This window comes from Solanum tuberosum, unplaced genomic scaffold (assembly GCF_000226075.1).
Source record: "Solanum tuberosum cultivar DM 1-3 516 R44 unplaced genomic scaffold, SolTub_3.0 scf00402, whole genome shotgun sequence".
NCBI lineage: Eukaryota > Viridiplantae > Streptophyta > Magnoliopsida > Solanales > Solanaceae > Solanum > Solanum tuberosum.
In genome coordinates, this window is record NW_006239325.1 from 426,729 (window position 1) to 449,166 (window position 22,438).

At 36.0% G+C, this 22,438-nt stretch overlaps 1 protein-coding gene across 1 annotated transcript in view; it reads left to right on the top strand.

Moving 5' to 3' along the window:
* LOC102604359 (ABC transporter C family member 2-like) overlaps window positions 1-22,438 on the top strand; it is a 42,568-nt gene that overhangs the window by 9,195 nt on the left and 10,935 nt on the right. Inside the window, exons 5-21 of the mRNA XM_006362450.2 lie at window positions 1,755-1,911; window positions 8,404-8,518; window positions 8,648-8,728; window positions 8,855-8,879; window positions 10,764-10,820; window positions 11,794-11,859; window positions 12,343-12,417; window positions 13,256-13,363; window positions 15,449-15,583; window positions 16,906-17,012; window positions 17,102-17,195; window positions 17,696-17,863; window positions 18,766-18,906; window positions 20,509-20,709; window positions 20,826-20,924; window positions 21,063-21,215; window positions 21,387-21,766. Coding sequence (XP_006362512.1) covers window positions 1,755-1,911; window positions 8,404-8,518; window positions 8,648-8,728; window positions 8,855-8,879; window positions 10,764-10,820; window positions 11,794-11,859; window positions 12,343-12,417; window positions 13,256-13,363; window positions 15,449-15,583; window positions 16,906-17,012; window positions 17,102-17,195; window positions 17,696-17,863; window positions 18,766-18,906; window positions 20,509-20,709; window positions 20,826-20,924; window positions 21,063-21,215; window positions 21,387-21,766 — 2,162 coding nt within the window. The remainder of the gene's footprint in view (window positions 1-1,754; window positions 1,912-8,403; window positions 8,519-8,647; window positions 8,729-8,854; window positions 8,880-10,763; window positions 10,821-11,793; window positions 11,860-12,342; window positions 12,418-13,255; window positions 13,364-15,448; window positions 15,584-16,905; window positions 17,013-17,101; window positions 17,196-17,695; window positions 17,864-18,765; window positions 18,907-20,508; window positions 20,710-20,825; window positions 20,925-21,062; window positions 21,216-21,386; window positions 21,767-22,438) is intronic.

The window sequence follows — 22,438 nt, forward strand, 5'->3', positions numbered from 1 at the left end:
GCATTTATGTTGGGCACCTTATTAACGGGGTAAATGAAACTTTTCCCCCAGTTGATGTGTAATCCTGAGATGGCTTCGAACAATATCAAGATGATTCTTAAATACTTTAGTTGGCATCTCTCTGCATCACAAAAAATCAGGGTGTCATCAACATTTTGTAAGTGTGATATGGCCAGGCCCTGTCTATCATTCATGTTGGCATTGAAACCTCTTATCCATCCTTTCATTTGGGCTGTTTTGAGCATGTCGTTTAGTCCTTCCATTGCCAGAATAAAGAGAAAAGGGATAGGGGGTCCCCTTGTCTTAATCCTCTCTGAGATGAGAAGAATCCAGAAGGAGATCCATTTATCAGAACGGAAAACTTCACAGTTGTGATGCAGAATTTCATCCATTTTCCACCAAAACCCATGTTCTCCAAAGTCTTCCAGAGGAATCCCCAGTGAAGGTGATCGTAAGCTTTTTCAATAGCTAACTTACAAAGGATCCATGGGACCTTGCTGCTCTTTCTGACATCCACACACTTGTTTGCAATCAAAATTGCATCCATAATCTGTCTGCCTTTTATAAAGGCCAATTGCTGAGCATCCACCGGCTTGGAGACTACTTTCTTGAGCCTTTCGGTCATAATTTTTGATAGGATCTTTTAAATGCTTCCTATAAGGCTTATGGGTCTGAAGTCCTTCAACTCCTTTGCCCCAATCTTTTTTGGTATCAGTGCTATGAAGGTCGCATTGAAACTTTTTTCAAAAAAACTCTGAGCATGAAAGTTTTGTACTGCTGCAACTACTTCTTTGTTGACCACATCCCAACAAGCTATGAAAAATGCCATGGTGTAACCATTAGGACTTGGTGCTTTGTCCCCAGCACATGCCATAACACAATCCATTATTTCCTTTTCACTGAACTGTTCTTCTAGCATGATGTTATCCATCTCATTCACCATAGTACCAGATCTGGCACTGAATTATAAGATTGACATGGTGTTTAGGACTTCAAGATTCAAATTTCAAAGGGAATATTTGGGATGTTATACACACCTTTCGCTTAAGTTCACAAGATTCAAAAGTTTTCTTTAGTCTTAAACTTCCTGCCTAGTCGAACTAAGATGCAAAATGAAACAGAGGGAATATCAAATGGGGTGGGGGTAGATGTTCCCTAATCGGCCTTCCTTGTTATTCCTTATTAGTATTGTCAACATTTTTGCAGAAACTATGCAGTAATTGCTTAGTTACCAATTCTAATGAGAATGTTTTAGAAGGATGAACATTCCACTACTTTTGACATAAATTGACACTTGTTGTCATTCTAAACCATAAACTGTGAAAAGTTGTTCTTTTGAATGGTATGTTTGGAACAACCAAGACTCCACAGAACGATTCCCACTCAATTGAAGCCCAAAATATGAGTTCTCTTTACACAATCCTGGGTCAAAATATGTTGAAGGATGAACCAAATGAAGCTTGCAAACTAGAGGAGACAAATCCATCATTCCATGTAGGCACTCTATGTTTGGAGTGCGCTGTGTCTATCCCTGGGCTAAATAAATAATTGAATAATTCAACCTTTCATTAGTAAGATAGCTTGTATTTTTTAAGCATGGGATTGATGCAATATTTGATTTCCAATTTGCACTCTTGAAGTTAAGTATCTATTCTTATGAGGGAATCAATTTACTTATTATGTTATATTGGATCTCATGGTTTTAACTTTTAAATAATTAAATCGAGTCCAATCTTATTGATTCTACTGTGTAGGTATTGTTTGGATTGCTCCTGCTGTTTTATGTTCCTGATGTGGATCCTTATCCCGGGTACTCTCCACTTCGAAGTGAATCTTTCGACAACACTGCATATGAAGAACTTCCTGAAGGCGAGCAGATTTGTCCTGAGAGGCACGCCAACATACTTTCTCGTATGTGACTATAAATTTCTCAAGTACTTGATTATTTAGGTTTGACGTCCTTCATAAGTTTGATTATGACATGAACACATATTAAGGCTGTTTAGGAATTCAGGTACTTCCCAATTGGGGGCTAGATCCTGGGAACTTGAGTACCTGACCAGATTATTGGTAGTTTGATTATGACATGAACACATATTAAGGCTGTTTAGGAATTCAGGTACTTCCCAATTGGGGGCTAGATCCTGGGAACTTGAGTACCTGACCAGATTATTGGTAGTTTGATTATGACCATTGAAACACATATTAAGGCTGTTTAGGAATTCAGGTACTTCCCAATTGGGGGCTAGATCCTGGGAACTTGAGTACCTGACCAGATTATTGGTGCATCATCATTTGAGAAAAATAACATTTGTCTAGTGATGTGATATCTGTCTATGGATGTATATGTCCACCTATGAACTTCATCACACTTGTATCTCATTGGTGTACTCTACTTTGACCTCTTTATTTCTTGTTCCCCGGGAACTTGAGTACTTGACCAGATTATTGGTGCGTCATCATTTGAGAAAAATAACATTAGTCTAGTGATGTGATATCTGTCTATGGATGTATATGTCCACCTATGAACTTCATCTCACTTGCATCTTTTTGGTGTACTCTACTTTGACCTCTTTAGTTCTTGTTTCTTGGGAGAGAGGGAGGTTTGATGAGTTCTGTACTAGTGTTTGGTATGAGGACTACAAATATCTTATTAGTTCCAAATTCGCAGTCTCATTGTACAAAAATGTGAAATTTTCATATTATGGATGAGGTCACAATTCATATTTGACATAATATTAGCTTCTATGTGTAGAGAGACTTGGATGTAAGATTGGCATAGATGAAGAAAACTTGGGGAGGATGAGACACTTAAAAGGATAAGCAAATTAAATTGGGAGAATTCTAGCACTTCTAGAATTCCAGATTGGTTGAGGAGAGAACTTTTCATAACTGTGCTTGCATAAGAGAAAACTGGTTTTCAAATCCATGCCTATGGTGCCAACAAGCTGTGTTCATCAAAGTTGAAGTATTACTTGTCCAAAGTTGGTTCATAGGGCATCAAAGTTCCACTTTTTAGAATAGGAATAGGTTTATACAATCATATTTAGAATAGGAATAGGAATAGAAATAGTAATAGAAATAAGAGTAGTAAATAGTATTCTACTTGGTAAATGATTGTATTGTAGTGTCTATAAATAGGGTCTCTATGTAATAATGTAGATACAACAATTCAAAAATATTTTTCTCCTATATTTCTCACATGGTATTAGAGCCTCTACGATCTTGGTAAACAATCAAAGAACTTCCGCTGCCGACGGACGACTATTGCCCATATATGCCGCCCACATTTGGCCAACGATTATGTTAGCAAAAGTTGGGTCACCATGTATCTTTCCAGTGACTATTTTTTCATATTTGATTTGTGTAAGCACCGTGTAATCATTTCGGTGACTACTTTCTTATATCGAATATCTTTAGCACGGTGTCATCTTTCCGGTGACTACTTTTTCATATTTAATTTGTGTAGCACCGTGCCATATTTCCGGTGACTACTTTTTCATAATTGATTTGTATAGCACCGTGCCATCATTCCAGTGCCTACTTTCTCATATTTGATTTGTTTAGCACCGTGTCATTTTTTTTTGATAAGATAAGTAGTATTAATAACAACATCAAGAAGATGCAAGATTTACAAGATATGGCATTTGAGCTTACAAAAAAAATCTCTGGCTAACTATACAAACTATCTAAGCCAGAACTAATGAGTTAGTAAAATCCTGAAGTTGTTCTGCATTAATAGCAATATACAAGTTGGACCAACTAAACAAATTTGCAATGCACCTACTCTTCAAAATGCCTAAAGCAGTTGACTCTCCATCAAAACATCTCTTGTTCCTCTCTAACCAAATACACCAAAATATACAAGCAAGTATCATAATCCAGATCTTCTTGATGGCTTTGTCAACTTTCCATATGCTCCAACTCTCATATGCATCCTTAACTGTGCGGGGTGTGGTCCAATTGATGTCAGAGAGACAAAAGAACATGCTCCATAATTCTGAGGCCACCTCACAATGAAGGTGTCTGGGGTTTCAGCCTCTTTTTTGCACATATATCATCTGTTTGGGAACTGGATTTTTCTTTTCTTTATGTTGTCTTGGGTGAGACATGCCTCATATAGAGCTGTCCAGGTAAAAAAACTACCTTAGGTGGTAGCTTGGTCCTCCAAATGAGTTTCCAGGGCCAGTTATCTATTACAGGGTTTCTAGAGCACAATTGTTGATACCCTTCCTTGACGGTATAAACTACTTTCTGGTGTCCCCACTTGAGAGCTTATCAGCTGCCTGGAGATTAATGTGACAGTGTTGTAGTCTAGCAAAAAGGTCTACCAGATCATGCACTTCCCATTCGTGGATATTCCTTCTAAATCTCAGATCCCAATTGATCCCTTCTCTATTACCAGCAATAACAGAATTGAGATCTTGAGCAATTGTAAACAGATCTGGGAAATCCTTCTGAAGAGTGTTATTTCCAAGCCATTTGTCTGTCCAAAATTTTAGGAGTAAACCATTGCCCAATTCAAAGTAAGCGTTCTGATCAAATGTGTCCCACAACATCCTAATACTCTTCCACAGTCCCACTCTGTAGGGAAGTGTAGTAATATTTGTGCACCATTGATTCAGCCTTCCATGCTTAGCTATGATGACCTCTTTCCAGAGCCCTGCGTCTTCCAAGTTGTATCTCCATAGCCACTTCATCATCATACTTTTGTTGTGGACTGCAAGGTTCTTAATGCCAAGACCTCCTTGGTATTTTGGTTGTGTGACCTTCTCCCATTCGATGAGATGAAATTTGTGTTTCTCCCTGTTGCCTTTCTAGAGGAAGTCCCTTCTTATCTTGTCAATCTGTTCTATAACCTCAGTTGGCATTGGGAGCAAGGCCATGTAATAAGTAGGTAAGCTGTCTAGAACACTATTGATAAGTGTTACTCTGCCACCAAAGGAGAGATATTGCATTTGCTCTTCTCAAACTTTTCAATAACCTCTGTCCAAATTTCAATGGATTTATGTTGAGCACCCAAAGGAAGACCCAAATAAGTGGAAGGAAATGAGCCAATGTTGCAGCTCATGATATCAGCCAGCTCCTCCAGATTTAAAACTTCATTAACTGGGTAGATAGTGCTCTTTTGCATATTCATGTGTAAACCTGAAATACCTTCAAAAATAAACAAAGTTAGATTAAGCTGCATCACTTGAGATCTTTCAGCACCACAGAAAATCAATGTATCATCTGCATAGAGCAAATGTGATACATTAGCTTGAGATCTCGGATCTCTTCCTATCTTAAATGGCTCAATCCAATGCAAAGAACTTTCTTTCTGAAACATTTTGTTGAGGCCTTCCATTGCCAAGATGAATAAAAATGGTGAAATAGGATCACCCTGTCTAATCCCTCTTTGGGGAAGGAAGAAACCCACCATTATTTCAGTGACTACTTTCTCATATCTTATATGTGTAGCACCGTGCCATCTTTTCGGTGGCTACTTTTTTTCAAATTTGATTTGCATAGCACCGTGCATTTCTCCGGACTACTTTTTATATTTAATTTGCGTAGTACTGTGGATTTTTCCAACTACTTTCTCATATCTGAGTTGCGTAGCACCTGTATCTTTTCAGAGACTCCTCATGTTTGATTTGCGTGGTTCCATTCGTCTTTCCGGTGCCTCCTCAAATTTGATTTGTGTAGGGTTGTGCCATCATTCTGACCCTACCCATATAATTTTTCTTTTTCAGTAGGGTCGTGCCATCAATCCGACTCTATCCATATAATTTCTATTTCCAGTAGGGTCGTGTCATCATTCTGATCCTACCCTATAATTCTCTTTCTCAGTAGGGTCGTGTCATCATTCTGACCCTACTCGTATAACTTTATTTCTCAGATTGTGACCACTTTAAGCCATCAAATCTAATACTCCAGCGCATGAGCATATATTTTACACCAAATTTTGAGCACTTTTCGACAACAACTGCATTGTGAAGAAGTCTATATAGACAAACCACCTAATTTGTGCTCGGGGGGTGTTTACCTCGTGTGTTGATTACGTAAATCACTCTTATGGTTTGAAACAATCTTCTCAAGCTTGGTTTGGGAAGTTCAACACTGTAATTTTATCACTTTGTGGTTTATCGACATTATGCATCAAATTCAGTACTTCATGAGAAGATCGAACACATTGACATTTTGCATCAAATTCAGTATTTCATGAGAAGAAAAGCACATTGAGATTAACTGTCGATTTTGTGAAGTCAGTGATTGAGTTGCAAATATCTCACCAAGCCCCTCATCGGTCCTCGTATTGTTTACATTTGTAACAAGCTAGGTAAATGACTTGTATGCACTAGCTTGAGGGGGAGTGTTAGAATATGCATAGGTTGATTCAATCCTATTTAGAATAGGAATATGAATATGAATATGAATATGAATATGAATATGAATATGAATATGAATATGAATATGAATATGAATATGAATATGAATATGAATATGAATATGAATATGAATATGAATATGAATATGAATATGAATATGAATATGAATATGAATATGAATATGAATATGAATATGAATATGAATATGAATATGAATATGAATATGAATATGAATATGAATATGAATATGAATATGAATATGAATATGAATATGAATATGAATATGAATAGTAATAGAAAGAGGAATAGTAAATAGTATCCTACTTGGTAAAGGATTGTATTATAGTGTCTATAAATAGGTCTATGTAGTAATGTAGATACAACAATTCAATAATATTTTTCTCCTATGTTTCTCATACCACTTAAATGGGTAAATTTTTGTACTATGTCCTTCCTTCCTGGTAATAGAAATTGGTGTACATGACGGTAACATGATCTACTCAGCGATGGCTGAAAACCCTTTTAAGATTTAAATTTTGTTTAAGGAGTCATTGCCGTCCAGGTTCATAGGTTGGGTTTAAATGCTTATAGATAGTTAGACATATATATGCTTGTAACAAGAATAAAATCAAGGGTTGGCTTAAATTTTATATTTGTGTTGGATGGATTTGTGGAAGGTGATAATGTCAGGGAAGTTAATCTTCTCAAATTCACTGACTTTGAAGTGGGGATGGTGACCGTAGTTACATTTGGTTTGATGCCTATGATTTGGGTGTTCATCCCTTGAATATTTGTGCCCTCGGATCTATGTGACCGTGCTTCCGTAATTTCTTGCTAAGTTGCTCGGACTCTCCAAAAATGTTGCCGCACCAGTGTAGGATCCTCAAAAATACACTATTTTTGGAGGATCCGACACGTGCCCGTCGACATTTTTGAAGAGTCCGAGCAACATAGATTGCTTGCATTATAGGTGTTGCGTCTTTATATTCTAATTTGCCATGGTTCTGCTGCATCACTGGGAGCAATTGTGAGGAATAACGATTCTAGAACAATCATTTGGTTTGGTTCATTATTTGTCTGCTCTGCTCCCTAAAAAATGGAAACTTACCAAGGTAGCTAATCTGCTTTAGTTATTACCTCAAAGATGAATCTGAATTTATGTTTCAGAAGATATCTTCAAGATGTGGATCTGGGACATATAGACCTCTCCATGAAAATGTGAAGTCACACACTTCATGATTGGTAAGAAAAGTGTGCTATGGAAAAAGTCTAAGAGGATGAATCATAATCAAATTTTTTGTACGCATGCCTCTCAACAGGTCACCCAAGATCTATATGGAATTCCATCTGGAAAACACAGGTTCGAAAGGAGGTGTCTTTTTGGAATGGCTGCCTAGAATGCAGCCGTCAAAAAAATTTAAGGTAGAAGAGGATTGTTGTGAGCATGCACTTTATGTGTAAAGTCATAATGAAGATGTATAGTATTTGCATTTGTACTGCTGATGAACAAAAGAATTATGGATTTGTCCTTTTTTCTTATTCAGTATACATGGGTATGACCATTCTATACTAAAACTGTAAGAGGATCTCTGGTAAGTGGAGGTTGAAGAAAATAGAAGTATGGAAGCAGGGAAAGTAGGTGTAGGTCCCTTCTTTACTTTTTGATTGTTTATTTGGAGAGGAAAGACTAGACAAGGTTCTAAAGCTGTTGACAGTTCTCCATAGAGTGTGAAGAGTTACTTTGTATCTTTATTGTAATTTTAGTGTCAAGAGAAGATACTCTTGCTTATCATAGTTAGATTCTTTTTTGAAGCTTATGGCTAAATCTGTGTATTATAAAGCTGTTGGTTCCATCTTGGTGTGCCTATTAATGCAATTACCTTAACTTATTTAAGAAAGAAAAATGTGTATGAGTAACTTATTTAGAAGAAACAGAGGTATAAATGAATGGCATATCTGTAATCAATTTCCCCCTTTCTATCAGCACACAGCTACAAGAGACCTGATATTTGCCGCTCACTTTCTTATGCAGAAATTCTTTTTTCATGGATGAATCCTCTTATGCAACTTGGTTATAAAAGACCATTAACAGAAAAGGATGTGTGGAAACTGGATACTTGGGATCGGACTGAAACTCTAAACAACTCGTAAGGATGCTTTTCCTTCTTTCTTCATTTATGATTTCATTTAATCCCAAGAAGTGAATTACTCATTGGGAAAAGAATCAAATTAAATTCGGTGAAGCAGATATATTAACACTCTGATAAACTATTTAGGTTTCAAAAGAGTTGGGCAGAGGAGTCTCAAAGACCTAAACCATGGCTTTTAAGAGCATTAAACCGTAGTCTTGGAGGAAGGTAAATACATTGTCTAATGTTTCGTGCTTCTGGTTTGCTGATTATTCTTACATACCAAGATATACATTGCTCAATCAGTTGATATTTTATGTTACTAAGCATTTTGCCATCTTTCAACTTTTGCAGGTTTTGGTGGGGAGGCTTCTGGAAGGTAGTTGGTTCTCCTGTTGCATCCTGTCTGGTTATTAATACTTTTTGAATTTTTTCAGAGAATAATAATCAGAATGCATCACGTAAAAGCTTTATGCTTGTCTGCTTGAACTGTACTTTTATGTTACTAGTTTAAGGAAGTGGGCAAGTTTGATCTTTGGACTTAGGAGGCTCACTTCTGGAACCATATCTATAACTTCTCGTTATTACATTGAATTCTAGAGTACTATGTTGCATGTTTGAATATTGGCTTATGCTTATGTATTAGTAACTGTGCTTTTTGATAGTTGATGTCCAGAAGTACCCATATTTGCAAGGAATGTGCCTTTCCATATTAAAAATTCCCTGATCCTTTAGGGGATTTTGCTAACCTACCACCTTTATGTAGGAGGTTAGCAATGTACTCATTTTTCAACTTCCTTAAATACCCATAATATTTTCAGTCAGCACATTAAAATAGGGACTGTTTGGTCTTTCACCAAAATTCTCAATTTCTACCCAATTTCTAGAATCTTAAACTTCCTCGTAACACCAATTGTTTCCCATTGTTCCCGCTGTCTTCCACTCCAATTGTTGCTGCCACGGTCACTGTTATGAAATAAAGTAACAAATATCTAATTGTTTACCCATTAAAGAATTTAAGTTCTCAGCTACCAATTATTGGTTCTGATGTTTCATGGTAGCAGTAACAACAAACTACAAATGCCAATAAAATCGAACTCTTCACACCATTGATGGATGCTTCAACTCCATTATTTGTTTCAATGTTGATTTTCATGTCTCAGAATATGATCAGATGTGGTATTACTGATTTGAATTTCACCTGCGCCCTTTTGCTTGTGGGTCCAACTCCAGTAGACCCATCTCTAAAAGTTATAACTTGTAGAATCCTAGTTTCTGTTATGATGTTTTAGAAGTGCCAAAAATATCCTCTGTAACAATCAGACCCGTCTTGGGAAGGCATTGATGCAGGGTTCTGCAGAGCTTGTGTCGATTGGAATTGCAAAGAAGGAAAGGATATTTTGGTGAAAGACGAAAAACTCCCCACAATTTGTGCTGGAAGGAAGAAAATAAGGGCATTTTGGAGAAACATAAATGGGTACGGTGCTAACCTACTACATTCATGTAGTAGGTTAGTAAAACCCTATATGTGTGTATACACACACACACATTATATGTATATATAGTGTGTTTATGGGAGTTATTGTACTTTGATCTTGAGAGAAAACTAGGGACACTAGCCCCCAAGGCCTAGCTCGAGTGGCAAAAAGGTGGAAGATATGTGGCTTAGGTCGCAGGTTCAAGCCCCACACCATGCAAAGCGAAGCCCGGTATTTAAGTGGAGAAGGGCGGGCCCATTATCTACCGAGTTTAGAAGGTTGTGATTGGTCCAAAGGGCGGGTCACAAACGGATTTCTCGGTTATAAAGAAAAAAGAAAAAGAAAACTAGGGACACTATCAATGAAAGTTAGATCATTTTGTGGAGTTTAATGTATATGTAGTAGTAGTAATAATAATAATAATTTAGATTGCTCGCATCAATAACATAGAGATGTAGGGACACACATTCATGTGCACATGTGTATAATTTTATGTATGCAGCACATTCATAGTTCTATATCTACTCATTCCTTTTTCCCTTCTCTCTATCACCTTACATAAGTTTTAGCTTTCTGAAGAACGTGTATAGAATATTATGAATTTTTAGTTAATTTGACTTTGTAAACACCAACATCTGTTGTCTGACAAATTTATGTATTTATCTACTGGATGAACTATGAGGCATACTGAAAACATGTTGAAGGTGCACTTGTTTTCTTGCGTTGTGAGTATTTAGTTGAAATACCAAATTTGTAACTTTTTGTTGTTTGTTTCCAACATGTAGATTGGCAATGATGCGTCTCAGTTCATTGGACCACTCATTCTAAACCAACTCTTACAGGTAAAAAACAATTGCACATTCTGCAAATTGATAATTGTAAGGACTTTTAACCAGGCCCCTTTTGTGGTCTGAGAAAAAAGACGGCTTACCAATGTCTTTTAGTATCATATTTTATATTATATTTGTTTTGATGACAAGAGTAGTTGTAGATTGGTGATGAAGTTTTAGTAACTCCTAACATGTTTTAGGTTCCATCTTAATTTAATCCTTTTATACCTTCACCTTTAAATTTTTTAGAATGATCTCCACCTAACTTATCATGTATTTGGCATTTGGAATGCAGCAATAAGTACGGAGGTTGTGTGTACGACAAGAAAAGTGGGTTAAAGGCTGCAGTCTAGATAGTAGGATATGCAAAACACACACATATATTTTTAGTTGGTTTTCATGTATTTGGAGGCAAGTAGGGATGTAGTAAGGACATCTCTCTTTGTTCTGATCCTGCAGCAGCCTTGGCGTGATGTGTGGTTCCGTAATAGTTTTATTTAGAACTTTTGGAAAAGTTTTGAAGTGATTACCAACTTTCTAGAAGCCCGAGACTATCATGTAGTTATTGTTATTTTTGGTAATCATCGTTGTCATTACCTCCTTTTTTGCTTTGTTTGGCTATAAATCTTATTTTATATGCTTATAAATGAATCTTATTGTTTACTCTTTGAATTGCGATTCATTTTGTTTGTACTTGATATGCATTGATGCGTCCTTGGTGTCAAGAACCCAGATGAATTAATACCTTCCCAAAAGTGGTGATATTCTTCTTTATTGTTTACATTTCTCTGATGTGCATGATCAGGTTAATAAAGTCAATTGCCGCCATTATGTGAAATTAGCTTATATAAGTGGTAGTTTTCAATACAAACAATGTCCATGCTCGACATGACCATGTTTGGAGATGATCTGATTTATGATTTCAGTCTTGTTCTTTTAAAATTTTCTGACATCTAATCACAGTCCTTGTATGTCCATCCAACAGTCTATGCAACGAGGTGATCCAGCATGGATAGGCTACATCTATGCAGTCGCGATTTTTATTGGAGTGGTATGACTACTATACCAACCTGTGGTGGACACAACAAGATACTGACTTATGCTCTATTCTGGTCTCTCTGTATTCGACAATTTAAAAAAAAAATTCTTCAGACTGCTTCATTGAACTTTACTCTGTAAAACCAAAACCTTATGCAGTGGAAACATCAAACAATTTGGCATGCTTAATGGTCCTAGTACCAGTGTTTGGTGAACCTATAGTCAGACTTGATGTGTAGCTGCCATATGTTTGTGGGCTTTTTGGTCTGATTTAAAAGAAATTGTATGCAAATAGCTGTAGACTATATGTCTAAACTTCCTCCTCGCTAATGTTCTTTAGTTCTTCCCTTTTTTTACCTACTGAGAGTGTGATTAGAACCTTAGTTTTTCTCTTAAATAACTTTAGCTGACTCTCTTCCTCTCACGGCCTCTGGCTGATGCTATTTCAATATGTAACTGTGGTTCTGACACTATTTGAGTACAAATTTTCTTCTAGGTGGTTGGTGTTCTCTGTGAAGCGCAGTATTTTCAGAATGTCATGCGTGTTGGATATCGCCTGAGATCTACTTTGGTAATTCAGATTCCTTATACATTCTATAATCCCCTCTTCTTTGTTTTGCCTAGGTTACATCTAGAGGTGCTATTGATTTTTGTATTGTTGGATTATGTGACAATTTGGATATATCACCAATCTTCTTCGTCCTTCTCTGTTTCCATTTTCTGTGCTCCCTTTTATATGAAGTATAATTTCAAGTGATAGTATTTGTTATGATGCTTATTCTTTTTCCTTTATGTTTTACCTAACATGCAAGGCTTGGCTCTCAGATCTTTCTTATTTAGGAGCTATCAGGATTCGTAGGAAGCACCGGCTCCTGTACTTATAATTATGTTTTGGCCATAGTCCTTGTTTATTTGAATTATGTTTTGCCCATAGACACCTAACACAAAATAGACTGTAGGTATATTCTAATGTTTTGCAACCAAGTAATTTCTTTTACCCATTAAAGCCAATTTCTTTTTTGTCCAATTATGGTACATTACAGAGGTTCTGTAGAATGTAGATCAATTTCTACACTAAGCATTAAAATTTCCTCGTATTGGAAATACTTTGTCAGGTCATCTGTTGGAACTGTCTTTTAATGTGACTATTGATATGACTTGTGAGTCAAAGTGGCCTCTTGATATGACTTGTATTTATGCATCATCTTGTTGCTTGTTTTTGAGTTATTAGATTAGTTTACTCATTGCTTCTTGTAGACTCCTTATATGTTAACAGCAGCATCTTTCTGTGTCCTTGCTAATATAGAATATAGAACTTATCAACTAGTTCCCATCTAATTCTAGAACTTTATAGTTCATTGTTGATGAGCGGGTGGAAGGATTATGATTATGTCCAATTGCTTTTGTAGATTGCAGCAGTTTTCCGGAAGTCTTTGAGGTTGACCCATGAAAGTCGGAAAAATTTTGCATCGGGAAAGATAACCAACTTGATGACAACAGATTCTGAAGCACTTCAGGCATGTTGGTTGTATTACTGCTGATATTATTTGGTTCTGCAGTCTTTTACAAGTTGAATATTCGATGACATTACTTTCTAGCTGGATAAGAGATTGCTGATTTAAGGAATTGATTCTTATTGGATATGCCATTTGTGAAACATGTTTGTACCATAAGATACATAACATCTTAGTTGTGCGGACTCTTCACTTTTGATGCCGCACCCGTGTCGGATTTTCCAAATATACACTACTTTTGGCGAATCCGACATGCACCCGTTGACATTTTTGAAGAGTCCGAGCAACATAGCATAACATCACTAAGAAAATGCATACAAAAAGTGCTTGAGAATGGACACTTATTGCTTATTTATGAGAGATAAAGTATGCTAGAATCCCCAACTTGTGGGACTACACTTGGTATGTTGTTGTTGTCATGTAGAAAAATCAATTTACAGAAGTACAAAAAAATATATGACAATCAAACTAAATCCTTGAAAGTAATTTTGTTTTTCATCTCTCTATCAATATCACAATCATTGCAGGCATGAACCATCCTGAATTAGATGCTATCCAGGAAAATTCAGAATCCTGTCACAGGATATAATTGAATTTACTCACTAAATACATAAGGTCATAAGATATGTGTCACTGGAGACTTGCATGGAAATGCATCTTAAGATACTGACTGCTTTGCTTGTGCTAGCTAGTATGTCTTTTGCTAGATCTCAGACTTGATGACAACTCTCCTTTGGGAGCATAGAAGGTTGACTGAATACGTTGGCAGATGGAATAAATATTTAAGTTTTTCTTCCTCTATAAGTTTACACTTTCGATGAGGTACACAATTTAACATGGTATAAAAGTACACAGTTTCTGGGTTAAAAGTTCAGTGCGTAATCACACAGAATACTACCATATGTGAAAGATAAAAGAATCAGGTCCATGTGTGCGGGTTGCATTAAGATATATGAATACATAAAATTTGCTTCATTAGAAGTTAAAATTTTAAGATGAAATGGTACACCCATCGACTGAACACAATATTATTACCATTTGATGCATTTGTGTACCACCAGTGAATGACTTTTCTTGTTTTTGTTTTTCTGAAACTGAATCAGTAGTAAGATTCCTTGAAATAGAGCAAATATCCAAAGTTCTAAAACAACTTTCACCAATTCCAACTTACAAAACAACCAATATTACTACTATGGTTCCTATAAGAAACCACACTAATCACACCAAATAGAGTCCCCAACAAAAAAATATCCCTTGGCAACCATAGTAATCATTCTTGTTTTTATTAATGAAGTAAAGAAATTTCATTGATGGCATCAAGAAGATGCAAAATAAAAGAACAGAAGGATGCTAAATTATAAAAAAAAAAGGTGTTGGCTCCAAAACATATTAGCTATAGCTCTAGGGAGCTAACAAAATCCAAAAAGGTCTTGGGGGAATTTACAGGGAAGCGCTTGCACCAACTATAGAATAACAAAATACATTTAGACTTGAGTATTGGATTAGTAGTTAATAAACCATCAAAACATCTGTTGTTCCTTTCTTCCCATACTACCCAGAAAAATCATGCTGGAATCGTATTTTAGATTTTCTTGATGGGTTTACCATAGAAAGTTCTACTCTGTCTCTTGAGTGCATACACAACATCAATAGTATTGACCATCTTCTGATGAGCATGCTCACTATAGGTAACAACATCATGAATCACATTATCTAGAAAATCACTCACGTGTCTCCCCATAGATAATCCCACTGATATGCTTCACTCCTTCTCTCTGAGCCAAAAGCCTAATGGACTATTTTGTGATACCTTGAGTGTTATCACGGAGGACCTTACAGTGTCATTTTGCTCTTCTATTTCCCAATCATTTTCCTTCCTTTTCTACTACCCTACATGTTTTCTCAACCATGAATTTCTCTGAAATTGAAGCTTCTGGATCTCATAGGGTGTAAAGAGATGGCAGTGAACATCCTTGTACGAAGAGGATGCATATCCTATTAATTTCTCTGTGCCTAGACTAATTAAAATCCCCTTTTAGATGTGATTGTTTTGCTGTGTTGACATTGGTGCCTTTCTTATTTCTCCAGCAAATATGTCAGTCACTTCATACTATTTGGTCAGCTCCTCTTCGGATCATTGTTGCATTGGTTCTTCTTTACCAGCTATTGGGGATTGCAGCTCTTATTGGTGCACTTTTGTTGGTTCTTATGTTTCCCATACAGGTAAGGAGCTTTACTTTTCCTCTTCTCACATTACAACATTTGAACATTTGTCTTGAAGATATTTCCACTTTTTTATTTTGTACCTGAATTTGGAGGATAATGCTTAGGAAGAGCACTTTCTAGCAACAAGAAGAAAAGGTGTTCTTTCTGTAATTAAAGGCAAATGCTTTTACACCCGAGTTCTTTCGGATCATGTGCTTATGCTAATAGGATTATCCAAAATGGTTTTTATTCAGTTGAAGGTTATCAAATATAATATAATTATGTAATAGGGGAAACAGCCCATACAAGTTGTATAAAGATAATAGATAATTTTACTCAACATGGGTCATTGTGAAAGTCATTTACATGACTGGAATATGACATGTGTTCAAAATTACGCAAGTAAATCATTTAAAGTAATGGTGGTTACTTTTAAGGCACTGACAAATATCTTAAGGGCTAGAGTATCACTTGTGCCCAAGAAAACCGGTCTGATGCAATCCTATACAGTAAAGGAGGAGGTTCACATATGAGTGCTTGATGTTGAGGGTATTTAGTTAGAGATAGTGATGGATACAAGTAAATCATTTAAAGTAATGGTGGTTACTTTTAAGGCACTGACAAATATCTTAAGGGCTAGAGTATCACTTGTGCCCAAGAAAACCGGTCTGATGCAATCCTATACAGTAAAGGAGGAGGTTCACATATGAGTGCTTGATGTTGAGGGTATTTAGTGAGAGATAGTGATGGATACAAGTAACAGCTCTATTTTCCATGTTGAGTGGAATCAAAGGTGGTGATTGTAGGGTATTGATGGTTCGTATGTTTGAAGTAAAGAATTTCCTATGCAGACGTAGAATATCCTTTAGCAGGACTTGTACCCTATTATATCCATTACCCGTAGTTTGAGCAGGACTTGTACCCTATTATATCCATTACCTGTAGTTTGAAAAGTCTCGCTCATAATTTCACTGGTAAAGGATTCACCTGCCTTATATCGCTCAGAATAGATTGCATAGAGTTGTGTAGCGAACTCTTTTTTGTTTGTGGAATATCTTGTGATTCAGGATCTACTGGATACATTTATCAAAGAAATTCTTAATTTACCTGATTAAAAAAAAGGACTGCATGGAATTTAGGTACAAAACTATTTAATTCTTGTAAATTCAGTGTTCATTTTCTTTTTCTACTTGTTCCATTTTTTGTGTGCTTAGAGTATGCACAACTATTCTTGATATCCTCCATTCCCCATGTCACAGGATTATCTTGCTATTTTCCTTTTCTTTTTTGATAAGTTCTCTTGCTATCGTCTTTAATGAAAAAATATTTGGGTTATGCAGACATTTATTATAAGCAAGATGCAGAAACTGACGAAAGAAGGATTACAGCGAACAGACAAGAGAATTGGTCTCATGAATGAAGTATTGGCTGCAATGGACACAGTCAAGTATAGTTCATTTGCAGAAGCATGTTTGAAACCCCTAAATGTACTATCCAGTTCAATGATTTGTAACTGTAGTGATATGAATTTTTCAGATCTTATGCATGGGAGAATAGTTTCCAGTCGAAGGTTCAAGATGTTCGAAATGAGGAGCTGTCTTGGTATAGGAAAGCACAATTACTAGGAGCGGTATGTTGTGAGACTTTTCTGTTTCAAATTAACCAGAAGCATGAATTGAGTTTTTTTCAGAAAGGAAATATTATTGTGCCTTCTGTGGAGGTTAAGCAGAGTTGCAATATGTTGTATTACCCCAAGAGTAAAGCTTGAATCAACTATACTACCCCTCATTATGGTGCTCGGGATCTTAAAAATTAACACCAGGTGCATGTTTGGTACTCCAAAAGTAGTCCTTTTTTTGGAGGATCCGACACAGATGCGATAGCATTTTTGGAGTGTCGAGTAGCATCATGCCCCTAACCTAAGACCATATATTTACACATTTATTTGTATATAAACAAAACTGCCTTGAATGCAAACAGTTTGCTTCACCTTGGCACACAGCTGGTCTTTGCTGTTAGAAGAAAGGAATACCAATACTGCTATTGAAAAATTACTTATCATTCTTGATTTCACCTTCATTTTTTTCCTCGACTTGAGTCTGATAACCTCTTTGTTTTTATTCATTTCAGTTAAATAGCTTCATTCTGAACAGTATTCCTGTTGTGGTGATTGTCATCTCATTTGGCGTGTTCTCCCTACTCGGAGGAGATCTAACACCAGCAAGGGCATTTACATCTCTATCGTTGTTCGCAGTGTTGCGTTTTCCGCTCTTCATGCTTCCTAATATAATAACACAGGTTCTCTTTGTCAAATGTTTTTTCACATTCTGATACGGGATAATAAATAGCGACACCGCCTTTTTCAATTATTGAAGATCTCTCGATTTGCTGGATCTGTTTTTGAAGAATCCCTGTTGTATCATTTATTCGAGCCTATTAGAAGATAGACTAATTGGTAGTTCATTCGTCGTGCTCGAGTATTGTTTCATTTTCTATACAATCAAATGTCTCACCTAAAACCACCATTCCCCATGAAAATAAAGAAAAAGGGGAGAATTGAACAAATTATTTGTCATTTCTAACCATCTTTATTTTAGGTAATAGCTAATATTAGCCAGTAGTGATGTCATTATCAGATACTAATGTTATGTGTTTAGGTGAATAATGTTTAGATGCCAGAGACTTGTCCTTCTGAAAACTCGCCATAATGGCCAATAACTAACTTTTTTTATCACCAAATATATTGTCGGATTGGCGCTGATGTGTTTATTTTTATTCTACCTTATTGGCTTATCACCGAAAAATTGGCTGGTTAAAAATGTCACCTTTAAGTTTCTGATTTAAAAATAAAATAAAAATATGCCACCTTTTCATTCTTGCTTGACCTTTTTCTGTTCTGTAAGATTATAACAATGTCAGTTTTTCTTTTTACTCAAGAATTGTTGTGGTGACAATGTTTCGTATGCACTTCGTACCTCAAAGAGGAAAAGTTTTAAGCACTTCATTAATTCTATTGAGTTGTACAATAACAGCGAAACATTCAATGCACTTTGAGAAAAGAGGAACTAGCATTCTTTTTTCCTCTTTGAACTTTTTCTTAATTTTTTACATGAGCAAGGGAAAGCAAATTCTATGGGATCATCCTTCATTCAGTTGTTTGTTTAATTTACATAGTTCCACATATGTTCTGCATTTTGCAGGTTGTTAATGCAAACGTATCGTTGAAACGTCTAGAAGAGCTTCTCTTAGCTGAAGAGAGGATACTTCTTCCAAATCCACCTCTTGAGCCTGGACTTCCAGCAATTTCAATCAAGAATGGATGCTTTTCATGGGAATCAAAGGTTTGCAGATTAGTCAATGTCTTTTGTTGCCAGGAAAAAAATACACTTAGTAGCAAACAAAATTATGGTTGCCTTTAGCTGCCTCCTATGTTTTTTCACATAAACAGAAGTGGCTAAAGACAGTATAAGTAGATATACATTTATTCATAAATAGGTACACCTCCCTCTTTCCCCTTTTCTTGTTTTTGTTAAAGAATGACAAAAGTCCCACATTGGTGGTTAATGAGATGGGTGGACTCTTTATAAGGCTTGGGCAATCCTCCTCCCTTTGAGCTAGCTTTTGGGGTGTGAGTTAGGCCTAAGACCTAATTTAACATGGTATTAGAGCAGGACCCATCTCACCCAATGTTGGGATCCCCAAAAATAAAAAATGCCCACGCACCAGATGTTAAGCACTGGGCGTGAGGTGGGGTGTTAAAGAATGACAAAAGTCCCACATTGGTGGTTAATGAGATGGGTGGACTCTTCATAAGGCTTGGCAATCCTCCTCCCTTTGAGCTAGCTTTTGGAGTGTGAGTTAGGCCTAAGACTTAGTTTAACAGTTTTCTTCCTCTCTTTAAGGAATCTGTTCATAGCTTCATATGAAAATCCTATCCTTCTCCGGAAACCTTACATATCTTGCATAATTGTTTTTGCTTTCCTGAAAGATCCTCTCCAAGTAATTTAATTCCTTTTTCAATATACTATCACCTCAACTTTTTACTTCCACAATCACAACTACTTGGTAGCACATTATACATTGTTAATGAATTTGGTTCTCGTCATTATTTGGGGGAACAAATAAAATTTGAACATTATCTGGTACTGCAGCTCCTTGGAATTGATCTGGTATGCTGGGAAGTGATGTGGATGGAGTATGCTTGAGCAAATAGCTTGTTGCTTTGTGATTTAGCCATGGTGTCCTAAGAGAATGATGCTATCTTCAACCTTACCCTTATCAAAAAAAAGAAGAGAATGATGCTATCTTATACCACATTTAGTTAGGTGCAGGATATTTGTGTGAGGAATAAAGGAGAAAAGTGTTATTGAATTGTGCTGACTACATTATTTACCCAAAATAAAATAAAATTTGCTGACTACATTATTAAATTGAGCCCTATTCATAACTACATTATGTTTTTTTTCCATGTAGGAAACTATATGCAATCTTATTCCTATTCCACTTTTAACCCTACCCCTCAAGCTAGTGCATATAAGTCATATGTATCGAGCTTGTTATAGACGTAACTAATATGAGGAACAACGAGGGACTTGGTGAAAATATGTGCAAGTTGATCACCTGACTTCAAAAATTTCGAACATCTCCTAAGAGTATCTTTAATCTGACGAAGTGACAATCAATTTCAATGTGCTTAGTCCTTTCATAAAATACTGGATTTGATGCAATATGAAGGGCCGTGTGGTTATTACACATAAGTTCCATCTAATTGATTTCTCCAAATTTTAATTCTTTGAGCAATTGTTTAATCCAAACTAGCTAACAACATGATATGATCATTGCTCGATATTTTGCTTCTGCACTAGATCGAGATTCTGCATTCTGTTCCTTTTTTTTGCTAAATTTGGAAATTAGTGGACTTACTGTTGTCTTGCAATGTGCAGGCAGAAAAACCAACATTGTCAAATATCAATTTGGATATCCCAGTTGGTAGTTTGGTAGCTATTGTTGGGGGCACTGGAGAAGGAAAGACATCGCTAATCTCGGCAATGCTTGGAGAGGTTCCTGCCATTACTGATTCAATGGTTGTCGTAAGAGGAACAGTTGCTTATGTACCACAAGTTTCATGGATTTTTAATGCAACAGTAAGTGCCCTGTTTAAGCGTAACATACTTAGGCGTGAAGGTTCATCTTATAGGTGCTTTTGACTAAAGATATTTGGTATCGTATATCACTTGAAGTGCATATTTACGCTCTACAGGTACGTGAAAATATACTATTTGGTTCTGCAATTGATGCTGCAAGGTATGATAGGGCCATCGATGTGACCTCATTGCAGCATGACCTTGAATTGCTTCCAGTAAGCATACCTGCAAAAGTTATCTAATCAATATATTTTAGATAGTTATCTTCCTTATGATCTTTTTTTGTTTTTATTTTTCAATAAGGACAATCTTTCTCTAGTGTGTTGCTCAACTTTTAATTGCGTTTGGTCTAGGGTGGTGATCTCACTGAAATTGGTGAACGGGGTGTCAATATTAGTGGAGGGCAGAAGCAACGAGTTTCCATGGCTAGGGCTGTTTATTCTGATTCTGATGTTTGCATATTTGACGACCCTTTAAGTGCTTTGGATGCTGATGTGGGCCGTCAGGTAACCATTTTACTTTGATGAAAACATGAGGGATCCAAAGCAAGATTCTTTCACTTTTTGTTTTTGTTACATTTTCCTGATGCAGTATGTTTCTGAAATGTTTTGACTATGTAGTTTTGTGGCAACTGTAATTCCTATGTATAAACACTTGTTGTAATGTATGATTACCAGGTTTTTGAAAGGTGCATCAAGGGAGAACTGAAAGGGAAAACCAGAGTTTTAGTCACAAACCAGCTACACTTTCTTTCACAAGTGGACAAAATCATACTGGTGCATGATGGTATGGTGAAAGAGGAAGGAACCTTTGAATATCTCTCAAATAACGGGATACTATTTCAGAAATTGATGGAAAATGCGGGGAAAATGGAAGAGTATACAGAAGAGAAGGAAAATGATGACGATGACAATGACAAATCTTCAAAGCCTGTTGTTAATGGTGAAACCAATGGGGTAGCTAAAGAAGTTGGAAAAGATAAGAAAGAAGGAAAATCTGTTCTTATCAAGCAAGAGGAACGGGAAACTGGTGTAGTGAGCTCGAATGTTCTAATGAGGTAAGATCGATATTGGCTAACGTTTATACAACTTTTCAGTTTTCTACATAAATCTATGTGTGTGTGTGTATATATGTGTATATATATACACACATATATATATACTAGTTTTACGGCACGTGCGTTGCACGTGTGTATCGTATATATAGTATATGATGTTGTAAAACAGAATTAATATTACTAAATAAAAGTCTTTTAGTAAATAATTATAATTGAACAAACATAGGACAAATGTTTTTAAATTATTAGTACATATTGTTATAGTTACTTGTATTTTGAGATCAAAATGACCAGATATCATTATAACATTTCAAAATACATTCAAAGTTTAAATATGGGAGAAAGTGACAATTCTTTAATTATATTATTTCTTACTTCACTCAATTTTGTAAACAAATCTAACCAACAAAATAGAAAAAAAATATCCATTCAAAAAATGTCACCAATAGCCTTTCCTCTTGAGGTTATGAACATAATTGATGTACACCATTTAAGTAGAAATTTTGTCTTTAAGCATTCATACTTGAAATTTAGTATGTGCATGACACTAATAAGGATTACAATAAGTATTTCAATATTTTATCTTTATATGCAACATATCTTTTTACAAAAATATAATTACTCAATTAATATTTGAGTAAGGCTATCATAGAGAGGTAATTTTACCAAAAA